Genomic DNA, 17,328 nt, shown 5'->3' on the forward strand with positions numbered 1-17,328 from the left:
GGTCAACGACTCCATGAATCAGATTGCGAAATAATTACATTTCTTATTCGTATATTACCTGAATACCCTTGACTCGATAACTTATGCAAATAACGTACTAACACTGCCACCCGGTGCTACAGCTAATGGTGTTGACGCTGTAGACGATAATCGCAGTGGTAATGACAGCTTTCTTATCTCTCTAAGATAAATTCATATCGAAAAGATGCGATAATCCGAGTTTACCATTAGCACTTTGATCGCGATCATATTACTCATATTGCTATCTATGGAAGGTAATCGACAAACGACAAATGTCACTGTGCTTGGTTTCGATATATGGTTACCAATATATATATATATATATATATATATATATATATATATATATATATATATTATATATATATATTATATATATATATATATTGATATATTGACTGATGAAAAGTGACACTACACATATATATATAAATATATATATATATATATATATATATCTATATATATATATATATATATATATATATATATATATATATTGATATATATTGACTGATGAAAAGTGACCCATGCGGGACTCGAACCCACACCCCCCGAATACATTTCGGTTGCTCTACCAACTGAGCTAATGGATCAGTCGGCTCAATGTGGGCGGTCCTGTCTCTTAGATGGGGCATCTCTTCATTCTGCTGTGCGTGGATGGTGCATGGTGATTAAAACGGCTAAACTCATCATCACCTAACCTGTCAGCCTAAGGATCCACTACTGAATTCAACAGGGTCTCGCGCACAAGTCATCAACTTAGGAATCAGTTTTTGGTAATGAGAATCAATCATATGAATGATGCATATATATATATATATATATATATATATATATATATATATATATATATATATATATATATATATATATATATATATATATATATATATATATATATATATATCATGTTAATGATATACGTTAGTCATTCGACATGATGATTTAGTTTCATCGCAAGTTACACTGTGGCAAATGACCAACGCTTATTTGATATTCTTAAATTTAACCATAACAATCATATTACTTATAAAAGATAATTCATAAGACAAAGGCCTCACGGATGATTTTGACAAAGTGTTTGATGAAGATGTAGGGCTCTCCTAGCGTCATGGTGTCCTGTGCTTCTTTTCCGTTAACTGTGAAATCCAAATGAGCGCGCGCACGACTTGCTCACTAAATTGGTTACAGCTTGTTATCATCTCACCCAACAACTCGCGCATGAAAGGAATGTGCTTCAGAGTGAACAATACCGTACCTTTTTTTAAAGGCTTGCGGATCAATCGAAGTACGAACGGCAAACTGGTCCGTAGATGAACTGCCAGTGCGACATGGGGACAAAGTCGTGTATTCATGGTATAGACTCACTTTCTCTCTGCACCTTCAAATTGGTATTAACAGTTACGCTATTTACAGACCTTTGTCGACAGGTGATGGCAAACTCGTGGGAGGTTTGTCAAATATCTGACGAATTTGACACTGTAAAACATCAGATAAATTATCCGACGAATTTGGAACTGTAAATCCTTGAAGGCCACAGATTGCTGTAAAACTAGACAAAATGTTGTCGAGGATTGTTCATTGACAATGGCAAGGAGTTGGGGATGTCAGTTGACAGTGGTAAGGAGTTAGGGATGTATGATGACAATGAAAAGGAGTTAGGGATGTCTGTTGGTTGACAATAAAAAGGAGTTAGGGATGCACGTTGTCAATCCCACTGAGTTCTAGGCAACAGCAAACAGATCGTAGAAAGTAGCGTGATTCACCGCTATATTAATCGCTTGGTTGTGTTGCTGTCCATATTTCGTGTTCAACATAATGCTGTTCGTTGAACGTTCTATTATCCGGATTGTTTTAACGACATATCTGCCGGTTTATCTCCGGACTTGAAACCATATCAAATAATCGCTGCGCATTCACAGCTACGTTGAAGTCTGATTCGCTTACTAAATACATGGAGCTACCAAACGATACAAACACAGGATTAAGTCCGTCCGATTTAAATAAGCCTTGGAGATAATCGCCACTTATGCAATATATGCACTATGGACGGCGCGTGACGTTTCAGAGTCGGTGTCCGATCTGTAATGGCGAAATGACGTGCAACATCATATTGCGCAGGCTGAATGAAGACAAAAATCTCTTGACCATGTGTCGCATAATTATCTGATAATGTTTCAGCAAGGACGACTATATTTAATAATCAGACCCGGGGTAACAAACTAGAACGTCACAGTTGATGATTTCGCCCACATAAAGAGTACTTGCTCTTACATGGTTTTATAACCGAACTATTGATTCAAACAAATAGGAAATACTGAACCAATGAGCATCGACGACAATATTCGCCGAGAGATTAATCACAACGACGCGCAAAGTCTGTTTTCGAGTACGCGCAAATTGCCACATCCCGACAACTGCGAACGATCTTTTTATCGGACTTATGCGGAAAAAATTGAAGAGACTTGAAAGAGAAAGGCAAAAATTGCTGACATGCGTCTAAAACACAAAAACTTGTAATTTGATGGGCACGAGTCGTCCGCCAGTCTTTTGAAAACAATGGATAAGGGAAAATCAATCACACGGATCGCTTATTTACATAAAAATCATAAATTGCGATAAAGTGTAACCCTCATGTGTATGACATCCATAATATGATTGATGAGAAAATATGCAAATGATCGCTGATATTACAAGGCACTAGACAGGTGTCTCAGGATGGGCTGTTGCCATGGCAATGCAGGTAAAAGTAAACGCAAGGTAAAAACTCCAATCGTCTAAGGAATGATAAATTATTGCGGTTTTTGCTTTCTCCGTTTTTGCCCCGGAATATTCTAAGACAAATGGCTTAAACAATGCGTGAGATATACTTGCGAACAGGTTTACGTCGCCTCGTGCCTGTCTAATCAGATAAATTAGAGCTGTAAGATCAGTCAATCATCCGCTCTGACGAACAACCTTGGATCCCAAAAAACCACTTGTAGTCCGCTGCGGGTGAGATCTGCATCCATAAATTCCGACAGGTGTTATTGACAATTGAAACATAATCCAGCTTTATATACTGACCTGTGCTAGCAGCAGACACTGCACCAGTACTATCAAAGTTGGCGACCACATTGCGAAATGCGGGCTCCGTCTCTCGTCATTGCGTTTAAAATAAAGCTGTGATCACGTGACGTCCACATTTATTTCCCTTTCTGCGCGCAGTGTGGAAAGTGCCATTATGTCCCATTGAATGTGTTGCAGAGAACGCCAGCGATGAAGCGACAACCGCCGCCATGTGTTGACGACAAGCGAGGGTATCAGGATACAAAGAAACACACCGAGAAAATAATTCCTTTTCGACAATTTTTTTCCGAGCGGGACCCAATATGTTTTGCAGGAATCGTCTCAGAAATCTATCAAATATTTGTTCAATCGACTCAAACAGTTCCGCATTGCACCATTTCTTGGTAATGCTAGTTGAAAAGGCGCTCTGAAGGTACTAGTATAGGCGAAGACGATCAAGAACTTGCGGACAGGATATCAGTAACTTCGATACGGAGACATGAAAACATATCCAGTCATTATTGTAATAAGGTGTCATGACACTAGGTGACCTGGATTCCGTACGTGCAACTGGAATTATGTGAATATAATATTATGTGAAGCGTGATGATAGTGTCATCGATCATCAGAGGGAATATTAATATTCACAATTTGAATTTGCTTTTTGCATAGATTACCTCCGTTTCGCCAAATAGCTGTTCGTTATTCCTGAGTAGCAGGTAACTGATCATTAGTCGTTGCCCGCAGTGCATGCCATTTTTATGGAAATCTGAAGGTTAAATGAAAGACAATTACATTTATCGAAACATGTCGGATTAATGGATGGTTAAAGGGTTATGTGACAAGGAAGATTACGGAAAAGATAATAAAAAAGTCGCGGTTATAGAAGAATACAGACTTCTACAGATAAACGAATAGCTTAGGACGGACGGAAAATGATTTTCAAAAAGATGACAATTTTCTGGATTCGAAGACAAACAGACACAAGACAGACAGACAGACAGACAGACATGCGTGAGTGCATGCATGCATGCATATACATACATACATACATACATACATACATACATACATACATACATACATACATAGGCCTACATACATACAAACATACATACAGACAGACAGACAGACAGACAGACCGACAGACAAACAGATAGACAGACACAATACATACGTACGTATGCACGTACATACATAAATGTATATTGATTGTGTCATCTGATCTTTGTTACTGACTAAACATTGCATTAAAACGAACGTGACCATCGTTGTTTTGCCAATTATTTTCTACGAAGATATCATCTTAAATGCACGTGAAGAGAATACAAATCATCGCATAGACTATATACCGAGGCAATTTACCGAGCACTAAGGCTATAAAACATCCAGATTATCGAACAATTTTGTTTTTTGATGTTTGTGCGACCGTTTGGGATACATTACAACTCGTATAATAATAATAATAATAATAATAATAATAATAATAATAATAATAATAATAATAATAATAATAATGATGATGATGATGATGATGATGATGTACTACTACTACTACTACTACTACTACTACTACTACTACTACTACTACTACTACTACTACTACTACTACTACTAATAATAATAATAATAATAATACTTTATTTAGAGAACCACCTCATATGACACAATAAATTTTTTTAAAAAGTCTGATAAAAGACCAACAGAGCGAAGATTTAAGAGCAATCTCTATACGATATTTTCCAAAAAGCACTATTAAGACGCACATACATAGACAACCCAGCGCCAATTTAAGAATTTTCGCTTTTTCCAATCTTAGATAAAACCTGGATCGCAAACAGCGTTGCTTGCTTTCAAAAGTCATGATATTATTATTTTGCAAAAGTACTTGTAATGCTGTCAACCCGTAGCAAGATTCTGAATACGTTATTGTATGCAACACGGACGTCATTGATGCACTTTTTCGTCAAGAAACGCCAAAGGTGTGAACAATACATAGTGAAATATGCTTGAAACAGAGAATTGGCATTTATATAAGAGGCCCTCATCTGACACTTAATGTCATCGATATCGTTACCCATGTGTTCAATTCAAAATTACTCCAAGGTATGAATGCTTATCGACAAAAGACAATATGGTGTCATTAAGGTAAACATAAGAGATATGAACAATTTTCAGTCGATCAGGAATAACAGCAAGGCATTTCGATTTTTTTATTGAAAATTACCAAGGTTATCAATTACACAGAAAAGAGACGACGGGATAGAATACCCTGTCTAACACCATTGAGAACTGGAAAACGCTCAGATAAAACAGATCCCCATTTGACACAAAACTCTTGATGTGTGTACCAATAAGTTACGATTCTAACTATGAAAACAGGTACGCCTCTATCAAGCAATTTACGAAATAATGTCCAGTGATTCACTCTATCGAACGCCTTAGTGGCGTCTAAAAAGCAAAGAAACGCGGGACTATTATGACGATTGTAAAAATCAACAACTTCTTTCAGAAGGAAAACACACACATGTCCGTAGAGTGACTTTCTTTGAACCCGAATTGGTGGTCAGTGGTATTGAGCAATCTGTCACATTTGTCAAGAAACAAAATTTCATACAACTTGGAAATAACTGTTGCCATGGCGATTGGACGATAATTACTGGGGTCAGTCATATCATCGTTTTTATTTTGACAAGAGGGGTCAAAATGGTGTCAAGCATACGGGAGGGTACATACCTATGGACATATGTGTACTATTTTTCTCTAATCGTATCAAAGATAAACACATGATATTATCGGAAGAATCTTGCTACTTCCAATTACCAAACAATAGGCATGAGTAACAAGCAAAATCTAGTCCCATCGTCTTCCTAATTTCACGGTGTCTCTGATTTGGCCATACACAAAAGCATAGATAAAACTTCCGTGAATATGGGAAGATTATATCCATGTTAACACTACCAGAAGAAAATATTCATTTGGGTAAGAAAAGCAAATTTTTCTCAGACTTGTGTTCGTGTGTACGCACCTGCTCTTCAAGAGATTGTCCTGACCAGACTACACGTATCGAAGTTTGTAGACAGACGGACATCGGATTCCTGTGGAATAACCATGCCTTATTCGATATAATGTCAACTATTAAACATGAAAATAAGTCTACCATATCAAGGAAGTTGTCAATTCAAATGAACTTTATTCAGAAAGTGTTGTAGTTTATACAGTACCAGACCTTCAATATGAAACACCAAACACGACATGTCTTTCTTTGTGCACCACAATTCTCTTCTTTCGGATGGCATGTGAAGACAAACGCAAAACGAATAATCTTATCACCCTCCCAAACGTGAAAATTGATACTTAATTCATTCTAACCATGAATCCTCAGACAGCAACTTTCAATCCTCCACAGAGCTTTTATCTATCTTGCCAAGGTAAGATAAATTTTAAACAGCAATCTGCTCATTTCATCACAACAGGTTTAAGCTGAAGAGAGTAATCACTGCGTCAGAGAATAACGACTTCAATCTGACTATGTATAGCAAGAAGAATTAACCTTGAAGGGAAATTATTACAAAAAACAACATACTACACAGGATGTTTTCGAGCCATCTCATAGACGAAGCGAACGGCAACAAAAACGAAAGAAAAGAAAGATAAAAAGGATAGCCAGCCATGCAGGCATGTAAAGTTTAAGATTCGAAAAAACCTGAAATTTGAAATACAACGTGTTAAATCGGATGGTTATAAGAGTTAACCATTGAGGGTTAACCATTTCATTTTTTATTTTTATTGCTCCGACAGTCTCCGCGAATGAGAATTGTTCTAGGCAAATGAATGATTGAAGCTTACGTCTCCTAATGATAACATTTTGGAAGCACCACTTGCGAATCGGTCTGTTGTACCTCGCCAAAAAAATTCAAGGAGCTCGTGATTCATACCACATTCGAACCGTTACATTTCTGCTTACCGAAAGGAGCCGTGGTAATAAAACTTCCAGGCGTCCCCTGGCATAACGCCCCTCCTTCATTTAATCTATCGCGACGGTCCTTGGACAGGGACTACAGCCTCTCAACGAATTTACAGTCACACAGAGCATCCATCTCCATTATTCTGTAAGTGGAAAGAGAAATGAGCGTTCAGATTTTGCAGTGAATGGGATTACTGTGCCATCAAAGTGGACCCGTTGGTCTTGATTTAATTTACCGTGACTTCATACTAAATTGCACCCTTCTTAACACATGAAAAACAAGGCATTGATAAATGACAGTGTGCTGTTTCTCAATGAGAAAGAACATTTTGTAGTTAAAGTTACTATCTTCATACGTTTCCACCGTCTGTCGACAGCAATCATAGGTATACTTAACTGTCTCTGGATTTTATCTCTGAACAGTAGTAAAAAACCGGGATTAGAATGCGTTCAAAGTGATGTAAAGGAATTTGTGCGGCTATCCAAGATAGAAAAGCAGTACTAGTTTATTGTAAAATCAACAGTAAGTTGTAACATCGAATTCACTATTCTCACTCGCCGACTAACAATTAAAGTATCCCACTGTTGGATTTTGGCTCTAAAAGGCCAAAACCATGCCACTCCCGAGATATTAGTACAATATTTGGGTTATAGAACGTGTTTTAACGATCAACTAACTTGTGTATCGACACATCATCTATATGTAAAACATTCGAAATAAACCTGTAGTCTGTTTTGATTGCCTCGTTTAGATTCATAAGCCTACTTTCCATCTAATAGTATGCATCACTAAAAAGTAAAATTGTGTTAGACTTTCAACTCTTCGCTCTTTCTCTTTTACATATGTTGACAAAAGTCAAATGGTTCGACTCGTCGTGCAAGGCATCTCTTTAAATTCAAGTAAGGTAAATCGAACAACAGCAATATTGTCAGGTATAGCTCATATTTTTTAATCATACGATCGATTTAATTGCAGCTGCATGGCTTCCCATCATAATTCCGCAGCTTATAACACAGCGTGAAAGATAGGACGGCTAAACCGAAACCGAAGGATGCAAACAAAGCACTATTTAAAATAAAAAAATACATAAGCATGATGCCTTCATAAAAACGTTTTTGGGAAGACTATGAATAAACTAATATAAATGTGCCATTTAAAATGAAAAAGAAGACGTTTTGACAAGTCTTAAAATTGCAATCCAATAGAAATATTTTGGAAACAATACCTGCGTAGCAGCCCCCATACACGGTAGCTTTTTAATGTAATCACAACCAATGGTTGTCAATGGCGGGATCACCAGTTGTTACAACTCTAACACCAACCCTAACCTAATCCTTAAATGAATACATTTATTATTAATTGCATGACATCAAACAACTACTTCCTACTGCCAAAGAAAAGGAAACGCAAATTATTCGACCATTAAAAGGAAAATGGGCCAGTAAAATTGTGTGTGTGTGTGGGGGGGGGGTAACTTCTTGTAATAACAAGTGACCTAACGGCTGATATGGCCTCGCTGTGTTATGTAGAGAATAAGTATTTGTGACACATGTGTTGATGAAGAAGGTGGACATCTTTTGAAGCTCATTTCAGGATGGCCTGACCGAAAATGGCAAAAATAGCTACAAAAATACAGTGGAAGATTTCATCATAAATCGAACATATCAGATTAAGATCATCCTTAAGATCATGTCAACCAAAGCTATCAGACGAGTAGTTTTTTGAGAAACATCTTTTGACCAAAAAGGGGCAAAAATTGCCTCCAAAATACAAAATTGCAAATTTCATCATAATTTCAATAATCATAAATAATGTAACCCCTAGGAACTTGTATACCAAACATCAAAGCTATTAGACAGTAGTTTTTGAAAAATATATTCATTAAAAAATGGCAAAAATTCCCCATCCCCTCAAAAAAATTGCAGATTCCACCACAATTTCAATATACAGTGTATCACATTTAGTTCACCTGTAGGAACCTGTATACCAAATATTAAAGCTATCAGACGACTAAATTTTGAGAACCAATTTTTTTGACTAAAAATAAAAATTGACGTAAAAATACAATATTGTAAATTTCATCATAATTTCATCATAATTTTCATATATCACATTTTGATCCTCCCTATGTACCTGTATATCAAATATCAAAGCTGTCAGACAAGCGGTTTTGGTAACATAAATTTTTGACCAAAAATGACAAAAATTGCCTTAAAAAACAAATTGCATATTTCTGAACAATTTGAACAAATCTTCATAAGGTCATCCTTAGAGGCCTTTATGCCAAATATTAAAGCTGTCGGACCAACCGTTGAGGAGAATAAGATTTTTGCCCCAAATGGCAAATTTGATATGCTAAAAAAACATGCAGTTCATATGGTGATTTGTAGAGAGACATGGCCATCTCTCTTACAAACTGTTAAATCAAGGTTACACCAGAGGAAGACTTGTCTCTGCATTCGGTATCGCAAGCTGGTAGATAAATACAATATCTCTCTTAGACAAATGATCACTCATGGCATCGGTGACATTGGGCCTTAGTGACCACTACCTATCTGACTTATATTCTTTCATGAATATGACTTTGTTTGTGTACAGTCTATTTACTGTCTGTTCTGTGCTGTTTTGTGTCTATGTTTACAACTATTGTCTTACGAATTCTGATGAAGGTCATCCCTGTCTACCTGTACTCCAAATATTCAAGGAATCGGACCTGTCGTTTTAAGAAGTTGCTTGGAATGTAAAAAAGTTGACTGAGGACGGACGACGCCACATATCCACCTATTATATAAGCCTCGCATCGTTGACAGCAAAACTAAAAACTTGACTGTGTGAAAATTATGTTGAATATCTGGAAAATTCAGAAACGATCTAAAACTTCTTGTGGCACAGTGTGACTCAACCATTCTAGTTAAAATCCAGGTGGTCAAGAGACAACCTGTATCTATGAATGTCTACCTCATGCTTATGACAAGCGTTCCTAAGCAGGTATTTAGTGGGGTTTATAGAAAATGTTTTGCGTTTATCCGGAAGGGTAAGGATTAAATAGGAAATGTTTTACGTTTATCCGGAAAGGTAAAGATTAAATGAGACACAAACTAACGATGTCAGATGTTAAGCATTGTGGCCTGCGTGACCCAGGCTTGTCTGCAACTCTTATCATTTCGGATATCATGGAGCAAACGCTTTTAAGGAACTTTTGTCAAGCACAATTGAAAGAAGCATTTGATCAAAAGGCTGAAATCAGTAGGATGTAGATTTGTAATTAATTAATCGTAACTACAATATTAACTCTTTCTATAATGGAGCACTTAATTCCTAGTTGATTTCGAGAGTAAGAATAAAAGGAAGCATGCTGTGAATTGTATTATTTTGAATAACGCACATACTATTTTCCACCCGAAGTCTGCCCTCGATAAACGGGATGTCTTACGTAGCGGATTTAATGGAGGGCTAAAGATTCAGAGGTGCTTAAGAGCTTACAGAAATGTCCAATCTTCGGTATTCGGGAGGTGTTTCTCTGTGCCCTAAGGTTTTATATCCCCTTTCCATATCCGTGGCTACTAATTGGCAAATTAATTAAGTGTTTTAGATGTCAGTAAAGGCTGAAATCAGCGGGATGTAGATTTAAAATTAATTGTAACTGCAATGTAAATTCTCTCTATTGTTGAGTTCTTAGCTCTTGGATTGAGTTTGGGGGTATAAATAACCGGAAGCCTGCTGTGAACTCTATTATTTTGAGTAACAAAAAATACTATTCCATTATGATATCCGTTGTTACTAAATGGCAAATTAAATTAGTATTTTAGATATTTTTAAAGCTGTAATTAAGAACACCTATATGGCAGGAATCCCCTGCCATATCCATGGCTTCTAAATGACAAATTAATCAGTATTTTAGATATCTGTAAAGCTATTGGGTAGTAGCGCTACCCTTTCTACTTGGATCTGCTTATATTTTGCGAGATTTTTTAAATATAAATGTTGCTAAAGCTTTCAAAGCTGACCCTAGAGATGGAGCTTTGGAATTTAAGCTTTACATCGTATTCTCTACACTATTGCTTGAAAAGAAAGCTCTTAGTGTCACTGGTCCGCTTCTGCAGTTTTTTCAGACAGGAGTTGAAACAGGGAGATCGGCCTTGGCCCGGTCGCATGCCCAGCGAACTTTGTGCAAGCTAAGAGAGACAATTGCATGCCGCCCATACTTCGTGCAAGGTCCATGCCCCGAATGGTTCATTTGTTTTATATCTGTACTCATTCATGGGAATTCTTGAATGCTTTTAATAATCCATTTAAAAAATTAATAATCTGTTCAGAATTTCCTACACTTTAACATGCGACGCTGGTTCCCTTGAATTTTCCAAATAACTGATTCAGAATTAATCTCTTAATCAATAAAAAGACATTATGTCAATGTAAAATCCAGAAATGGGCTGTATTAACAGGATTTTGATGGATGGTGAAACAAATACAGGATGTTTCGCAATATGGGGCAAAAAGTAATGACAAGGTTGAAATTCGAGATGTAAAATACTCAAAACTTATAATTTTATGCACGTGTCATAATTCACTGACGAACTGTATGTACGAAGAAGACTCTGGAACTGACGAGTGAGGTTATAGAACCTGAACTAAGTGTTAATTGAACAAGAAACCATGGCTACGCCTCACGGTCCAGCCACTGATACGTCAGTCTGCGAGTCTACCTATGAGTATGCATCCTTGCCTGTCTGAATGTCTTTTTATCAAGTATTAAGGCTATATCGTGTGCCGACGCCATAAAGAACACAGTAATATGACGCACAATACTTTTATTTCTAGCGGCATTAGAAAAGATACAAAAGTACAAATTGTCACTTGCCCCTGCGTGGCATGCTACAGTTATTTTGTTTCAAACTACCGCCATGAATAAATTAAAAGGATATTACACTGCTTATTAATATTACAAGTTGTTGAAATACAATATAACATAGGGGTAGTACGCTTAATACATCCATGAGAAGGAAGTTACTGGGTGGATTTTTAAATGAGTAAACGAGTTATCCCGTGCTGTCGATACAGTGCTGGTAGCAGTATTATGTGGCGCCAGTATTGTTAGAGTCAAATTCGAGGGGTATTGCAGCTTGATTCATCGCATCTACGCACGCTGGTGTATCTAAAGCGCGAAATATTAATTTTCTCTACGCCATTTTGGAATATTATGACCAACGTTAAAGCTGATGACACTTGATAGCCATGAGAGAAAATGCGAGAGAGTTTGACCGGTTGACCTCGCTGTTAATTTTATGCAGGAAATTACAATAACAATGCTTGGTCGAATGACGCAGTGCCTTGAGGGTGGGATCACCAGTGGTATATGGGGAGGAGTACCTTCCCGATGGTGATAAGTGGTGCAGATTACCGTCGCCTAGGTGACTGGCGTATACGCGTGCCAAAAGACACCTATGGTTGATTTCCTGTTGACCAGTCGGATGGCAGAGTTGCAAATACCTGGACTGAACCATTTGGTTTTTTGTGGGTGTCGGTGGTACTTTGACAATATAAGTAAAAATGCACATATATTGAGTTTATTGTCTTGTTTATGAGCGGCCAGTATTTCCAACAGCATAAATTATGTTTGCCCTTGAAGGAATAAATAATTTCCGAATAAAACATCGCGAATGTAACTACATTCCTTAAGCTCGACGTACACTTAAGTGCCCCAAAGAACCATGAAATCGCCCGACTTTCGATTGAAGAGATGAGTTTTGCCAAACCGCGTATACAGAAAAGTGGCAGATGACTTTATTTTTAGAATCATAGACAGTATAGCGAGATGTAAAAAATGTGAAACAGGCTCCCACCTAACTATCCTAAATGTTTTTGTGTCGAGTTTGTGTTTGATTCGTTTCGAAAATGTGTTCCTACATTCTTATCCGATTGTTTGTGTTAATGAAATGTTTGTTTCGCTTTGGATATTTGTAGAGAAGTTTGGATTAGTGTGTACGGTAATGTTTTGTTTGTGTGGGGAAAGCTTATGGCGAGACGCAGCCGGACCTATGTTGTTACAAAAGTTGATAGAGTCGCCCTTTGACGCTTGCGTTTCGAAACCCGAGTGTGGTTTCTCATCAGTCGCAGTGTAGATTCTTTCCTTAGTTTGTGTTTGTGAAAATTTATTTTAATGCATTTTAGTGGTCTTGCTTTCCGATTAGCGAGGCAAGTATATTAATTTTGGTCACGTTGTGAGTCCGTTTGGTGGTTCGGTTTGTTTGTTCTATATTTCTTTACTTCGGTAAATTTTGTTTTGACTGGTGTGTCTTTTAGATTTTTGCGGAGGTTTGTGAATTTTTAGGCAATAAGTACCACTGCGGGGTACGGATTTTATGTTTATTGGATCAAGATACTTACAAGTATCCTGGTTGATGTGCTTGTTCTCGTACATTTTAATTAATAGTTCATTTACTTTGTTTACTGTTTGTTCTGGCTTGTTGTGTATAATACTGAGTGTTACGTTATTGCCTTTCGCATTCCATTACGTAATCGTTTGTGTTGACAATAAGCGAAAAACCGACCCTTGTCGAAGGGTTATTTTCCCAAAATTTGTCCAATGTTTGCAAGCTGGTTTATCGCGATTCTTTTGGCACGCGACATGTTTTGTTTCCTTGTTTGAAAGGGTATCTCTAGAAGTGCGAGTTTAGCAGCTTCAGATAGCTTTCAAGTTTTTGTTTTTTGTTGTTCATGGAGTCCAATTTGACTTTTCTTTGAATTGGTGTTGTTGCGATTGTTTGTGTCTCACGATGTAGCGTAGTCACATTATACGACTTTATTTGTTGAAATCCTGAGGTGGTTTTATTCTGTTTGGTTTTGTTGGTGTCCGAATGAATTTTAAGGCTTTTGCCTAGTACTATTTTTCGGAGTTTCATAGTTTGAGCGATGATAGGTTGTTGTTGAATTTCATGTTGTTGTCGGCTTTTCTTTGGAAATAGCTGATTTATTTCCACGGCCATGTTTTCTGTTACGTTACTGTGATTGTTTATTTTGTATTTAATGTTGTGTTTCAGTTGTTTGTTATGTGTACGATTTTTGTTATTTCTTTTAAGTGTTTGTGTTGTTCTATGTCATCTTATCGTATTTTTTGGTAGTTCCCTTTTTGGAGTATTTGGTGGCCCTGAAAGGGCCGCTTGGTATGGGTTTTTGTTAGCGCTTGGCGCGTTTGTTTTGGCGATAAGCCTAGCTTTTTATGCTTCTTTTCGCCGATTCGATGTGCTTGGTGAGTAGGTGTTTGCCGCCTTCTTGTCACTGTGTGTGCTTACATGGACAGTCTGCATAGCCCTTGAATGTGGTCTCGATTTTGATCAAACTTAAAATTTAGGAGTATATATCAAAACTGATAAATGATTTATGTGATTACTGTAGCTATAGATAGGCTACATTCAGGACGGGCAGCGACGGGCAGTAATTAGTGGTTTTCACCGTGGGCAGAACTCGGTGCAATGATACTGAACATTTATAGTAAGCCTGTCACCTTGAAGGTAATGCTGTAGGTGAAACAAGGACACACGATGGTACAAACAAACCACAAGTGAAACGTACACACAGAAATACACGCGTTCCTACGTTGTGCCCACCCGGGCCACGCGATTAAAATATGACTGATACTGCTGGATAGTGTTAATTGGGTCGGTAAACAGTCAATTAATAGTTTAATTGACTACCTGGGTGATTGGCAGGTCGTGTCCAACGACGCATATGCAAAGCAGGCCAAAAGACAAAAGCCCCCAAAGTTATTGACAGCTGGCCAGGGGTCACCATGAATACGTAATGAAGCTTCACTACGCAGAAACTGCGTAGTCAAGCCCTTCTTAACCGGTCAAACTCTCTCGGCATTTTCCGGCATGTTCAACTTGAATCTAATGCTACTCTTGTTTCTGTCTTTGCTCTGAATGTTGAAAGGAACCATAAAATACTATCCATCAATCAATCCATCCATCCATAAATCCACCCATCCGTCCATCCATATGTATACAATGTATGAATGTACACATGTTTGTATGACTATATCAAATCAATGCAAATCATGGACGACCTTATATTCGTTGCCAGAGAACTAATAAGGAACTTCAGTTCATAGTAATATTCTTTATCAACTTAAATTCAAATGTTGACAGGAAACTACACAAAGGATTGCCGACGACGAAGTTAGGAGTGACATAAAACTTGATAAAATCTTTCCACCGCGGTAGCAGTTTGTCTGCTCTACAAACGAGATTGCGCGTTCCATTAGCAGATAGCAGATAACACAAAACAAAATTTGTACACTTTCCATCTGGCTATTCACCTTGTGCCTTATGTTAGTTTCCAAAAGAAGTAGAAATTCCATGGCATGTCACCCTTTGTGTAACAATTAACCGGACAGGCACCATTAGGAGTTCATATATATATATATATATATATATATATATATATATATATATATATATATATATATATATATATATATATATATATATATATATATATATAATAACACAACGTGATATTTAACACTATTATTGGACCAAATGTGAAATATCGTGGCATATTCTTTCCGCTCATTTAAGCTATTAACCATGCACGTTGAATCATGGCGCGACAATAATTTTCCTTCCTGTTTGCCAAACAAGCTTTCGATTACGTTTAGTATGGTTTTTTGTAGACAAGCAAATGTCCGATCCGTACCGTACCAAACATATACTTGTCATTGGAACTCGCTTAACCCTCTACCTGCCAGACAGTATCACTCCCCATCTGCCAAGTCAGTAAAATGGGGTATTGAGCCAAATATTGTATCTCACCCACTTTGCTTTGTATGTTATAGCAGCTTTAGTCGGTAAAAATCATGTTTACAGAGTATCTCTGTCTTCAGGGACCTTCAAATCTTCAAGTCTTTGTTAAAATGCACCATACGGGTCAGGTTTTGCTTTATTAGTGTTAACCAACTTGACCTCTTAGTGAAATATGAACTTGGCAAGTAAAGGGTTAAAGGTAGTGTGGCAGTTTTTAAACTAATTTGTTACACCAACCAAATATGAATGAAAAAGTGATCTAATGTGTAACACTTATCAAACATTGTTAACCAAGATGGGATAATATGAAATACAAAACGATATTTAACCCTTTGTCATGGTAACACTAATATGAAGCAAACAATAGCTGTCGATACGGCGATACATCTGATTCAAAACATGTATGTCACCAGCTTAACGTCTATTGAGGTAAAGCTTGGCTGTGATGCTGTAAAGACATATAAACAATGTCTTTCTGTTTGTCTGTGTCCGAATGTATTATTTGCGTCTGGATGGTTTATTCGATCACAATTATTTACGCGATAATGTATCTCCTCCCGGAACACAATGGACGATAGCAAACTTCGCACAACATACTGTACAAGGCGAAATCGAGTACATTAGTTAGTTCAAAGTTTGCTTGAGCTTATTATGGGCCGGGAGGGGCTATGTTATTGCTATTACTATATAGTTTGGCAATGCCAGGAAATTTGTAGATGTGGAAAACATCTGGGATCACTTTAATGGCTAATCGGATGTATTTGAAGTGATCATCTGGGTGATCAAAAGCATCTCAAAATTTACTCGTCTTGACAAAGCAGCATTATCATATGCATGCTTTTCTCACTGAAATAATCACTTTTAGTATTCAAATCTTTTACATGGAAGCAGGCAATGGTTGTCGATACGGCGATAAATCAAAACATGTATGTCACCAGCTTAACATCTATAAAGGTAAAGCTTGACTGTGATGTGCAAAGACATATAAACAATGTTTTTGGTACCCTTGAATACTAGAAAGTATTTTGAAAATTCGGTACTCTCTTTATTTACTTTCTTGCTTATGAATGGAAAATTTGAATTTTTTCCCATTATCCCTTGTGATCCATATATCCCATACTAATTAACATAGGTATTGTCAATTTGTGCCAGTCGTACATTAGTCAAGACCACGGCAGGGCGGTTAAATTCTTCAATTTGCGGAGCATATCATGAGGTCATGTATGATGAAGATTTCTAGTGATTAAGCTATAGTTTAAGCATATTCAACGGCTGATTAGTCGGTGTATACAAGGCATTATTTTCTTTGAATGTCTCTGAGCGACGTGCTGGATGCAATAAGAGGATTACCCTTTCAAAGGGTAGCAACTACAGCTCAAATATTACCTCATCCAACCACTTACCTATCAACCCGTGTGTGTGTTGTGTTTTAAATTTCTGCTATCAAGTTAGGATAATCAAACGTAACATAAGTTGATACACAC

General features: G+C 37.2%; 1 protein-coding gene across 2 annotated transcripts in view; it reads right to left on the bottom strand.

Moving 5' to 3' along the window:
- Positions 1 to 3,660, bottom strand: part of LOC139138524 (neuronal acetylcholine receptor subunit alpha-9-like) — an 87,470-nt gene extending 83,810 nt beyond the window's left edge. The window contains exon 1 of one of the 2 annotated variants that reach the window (XM_070706933.1): positions 3,091 to 3,660. In XM_070706933.1, coding sequence (XP_070563034.1) covers positions 3,091 to 3,141 — 51 coding nt within the window. In that variant the 5' untranslated portion in view covers positions 3,142 to 3,660. The remainder of the gene's footprint in view (positions 1 to 3,090) is intronic. The other variant, XM_070706932.1, reaches the window with a different exon arrangement.
- Between the last annotated feature and the right edge of the window lie 13,668 nt (positions 3,661 to 17,328).

The sequence above is a fragment of the Ptychodera flava genome, chromosome 8 (genome assembly GCF_041260155.1).
Source record: "Ptychodera flava strain L36383 chromosome 8, AS_Pfla_20210202, whole genome shotgun sequence".
In the NCBI taxonomy this organism is placed as follows: Eukaryota; Metazoa; Hemichordata; class Enteropneusta; family Ptychoderidae; genus Ptychodera; species Ptychodera flava.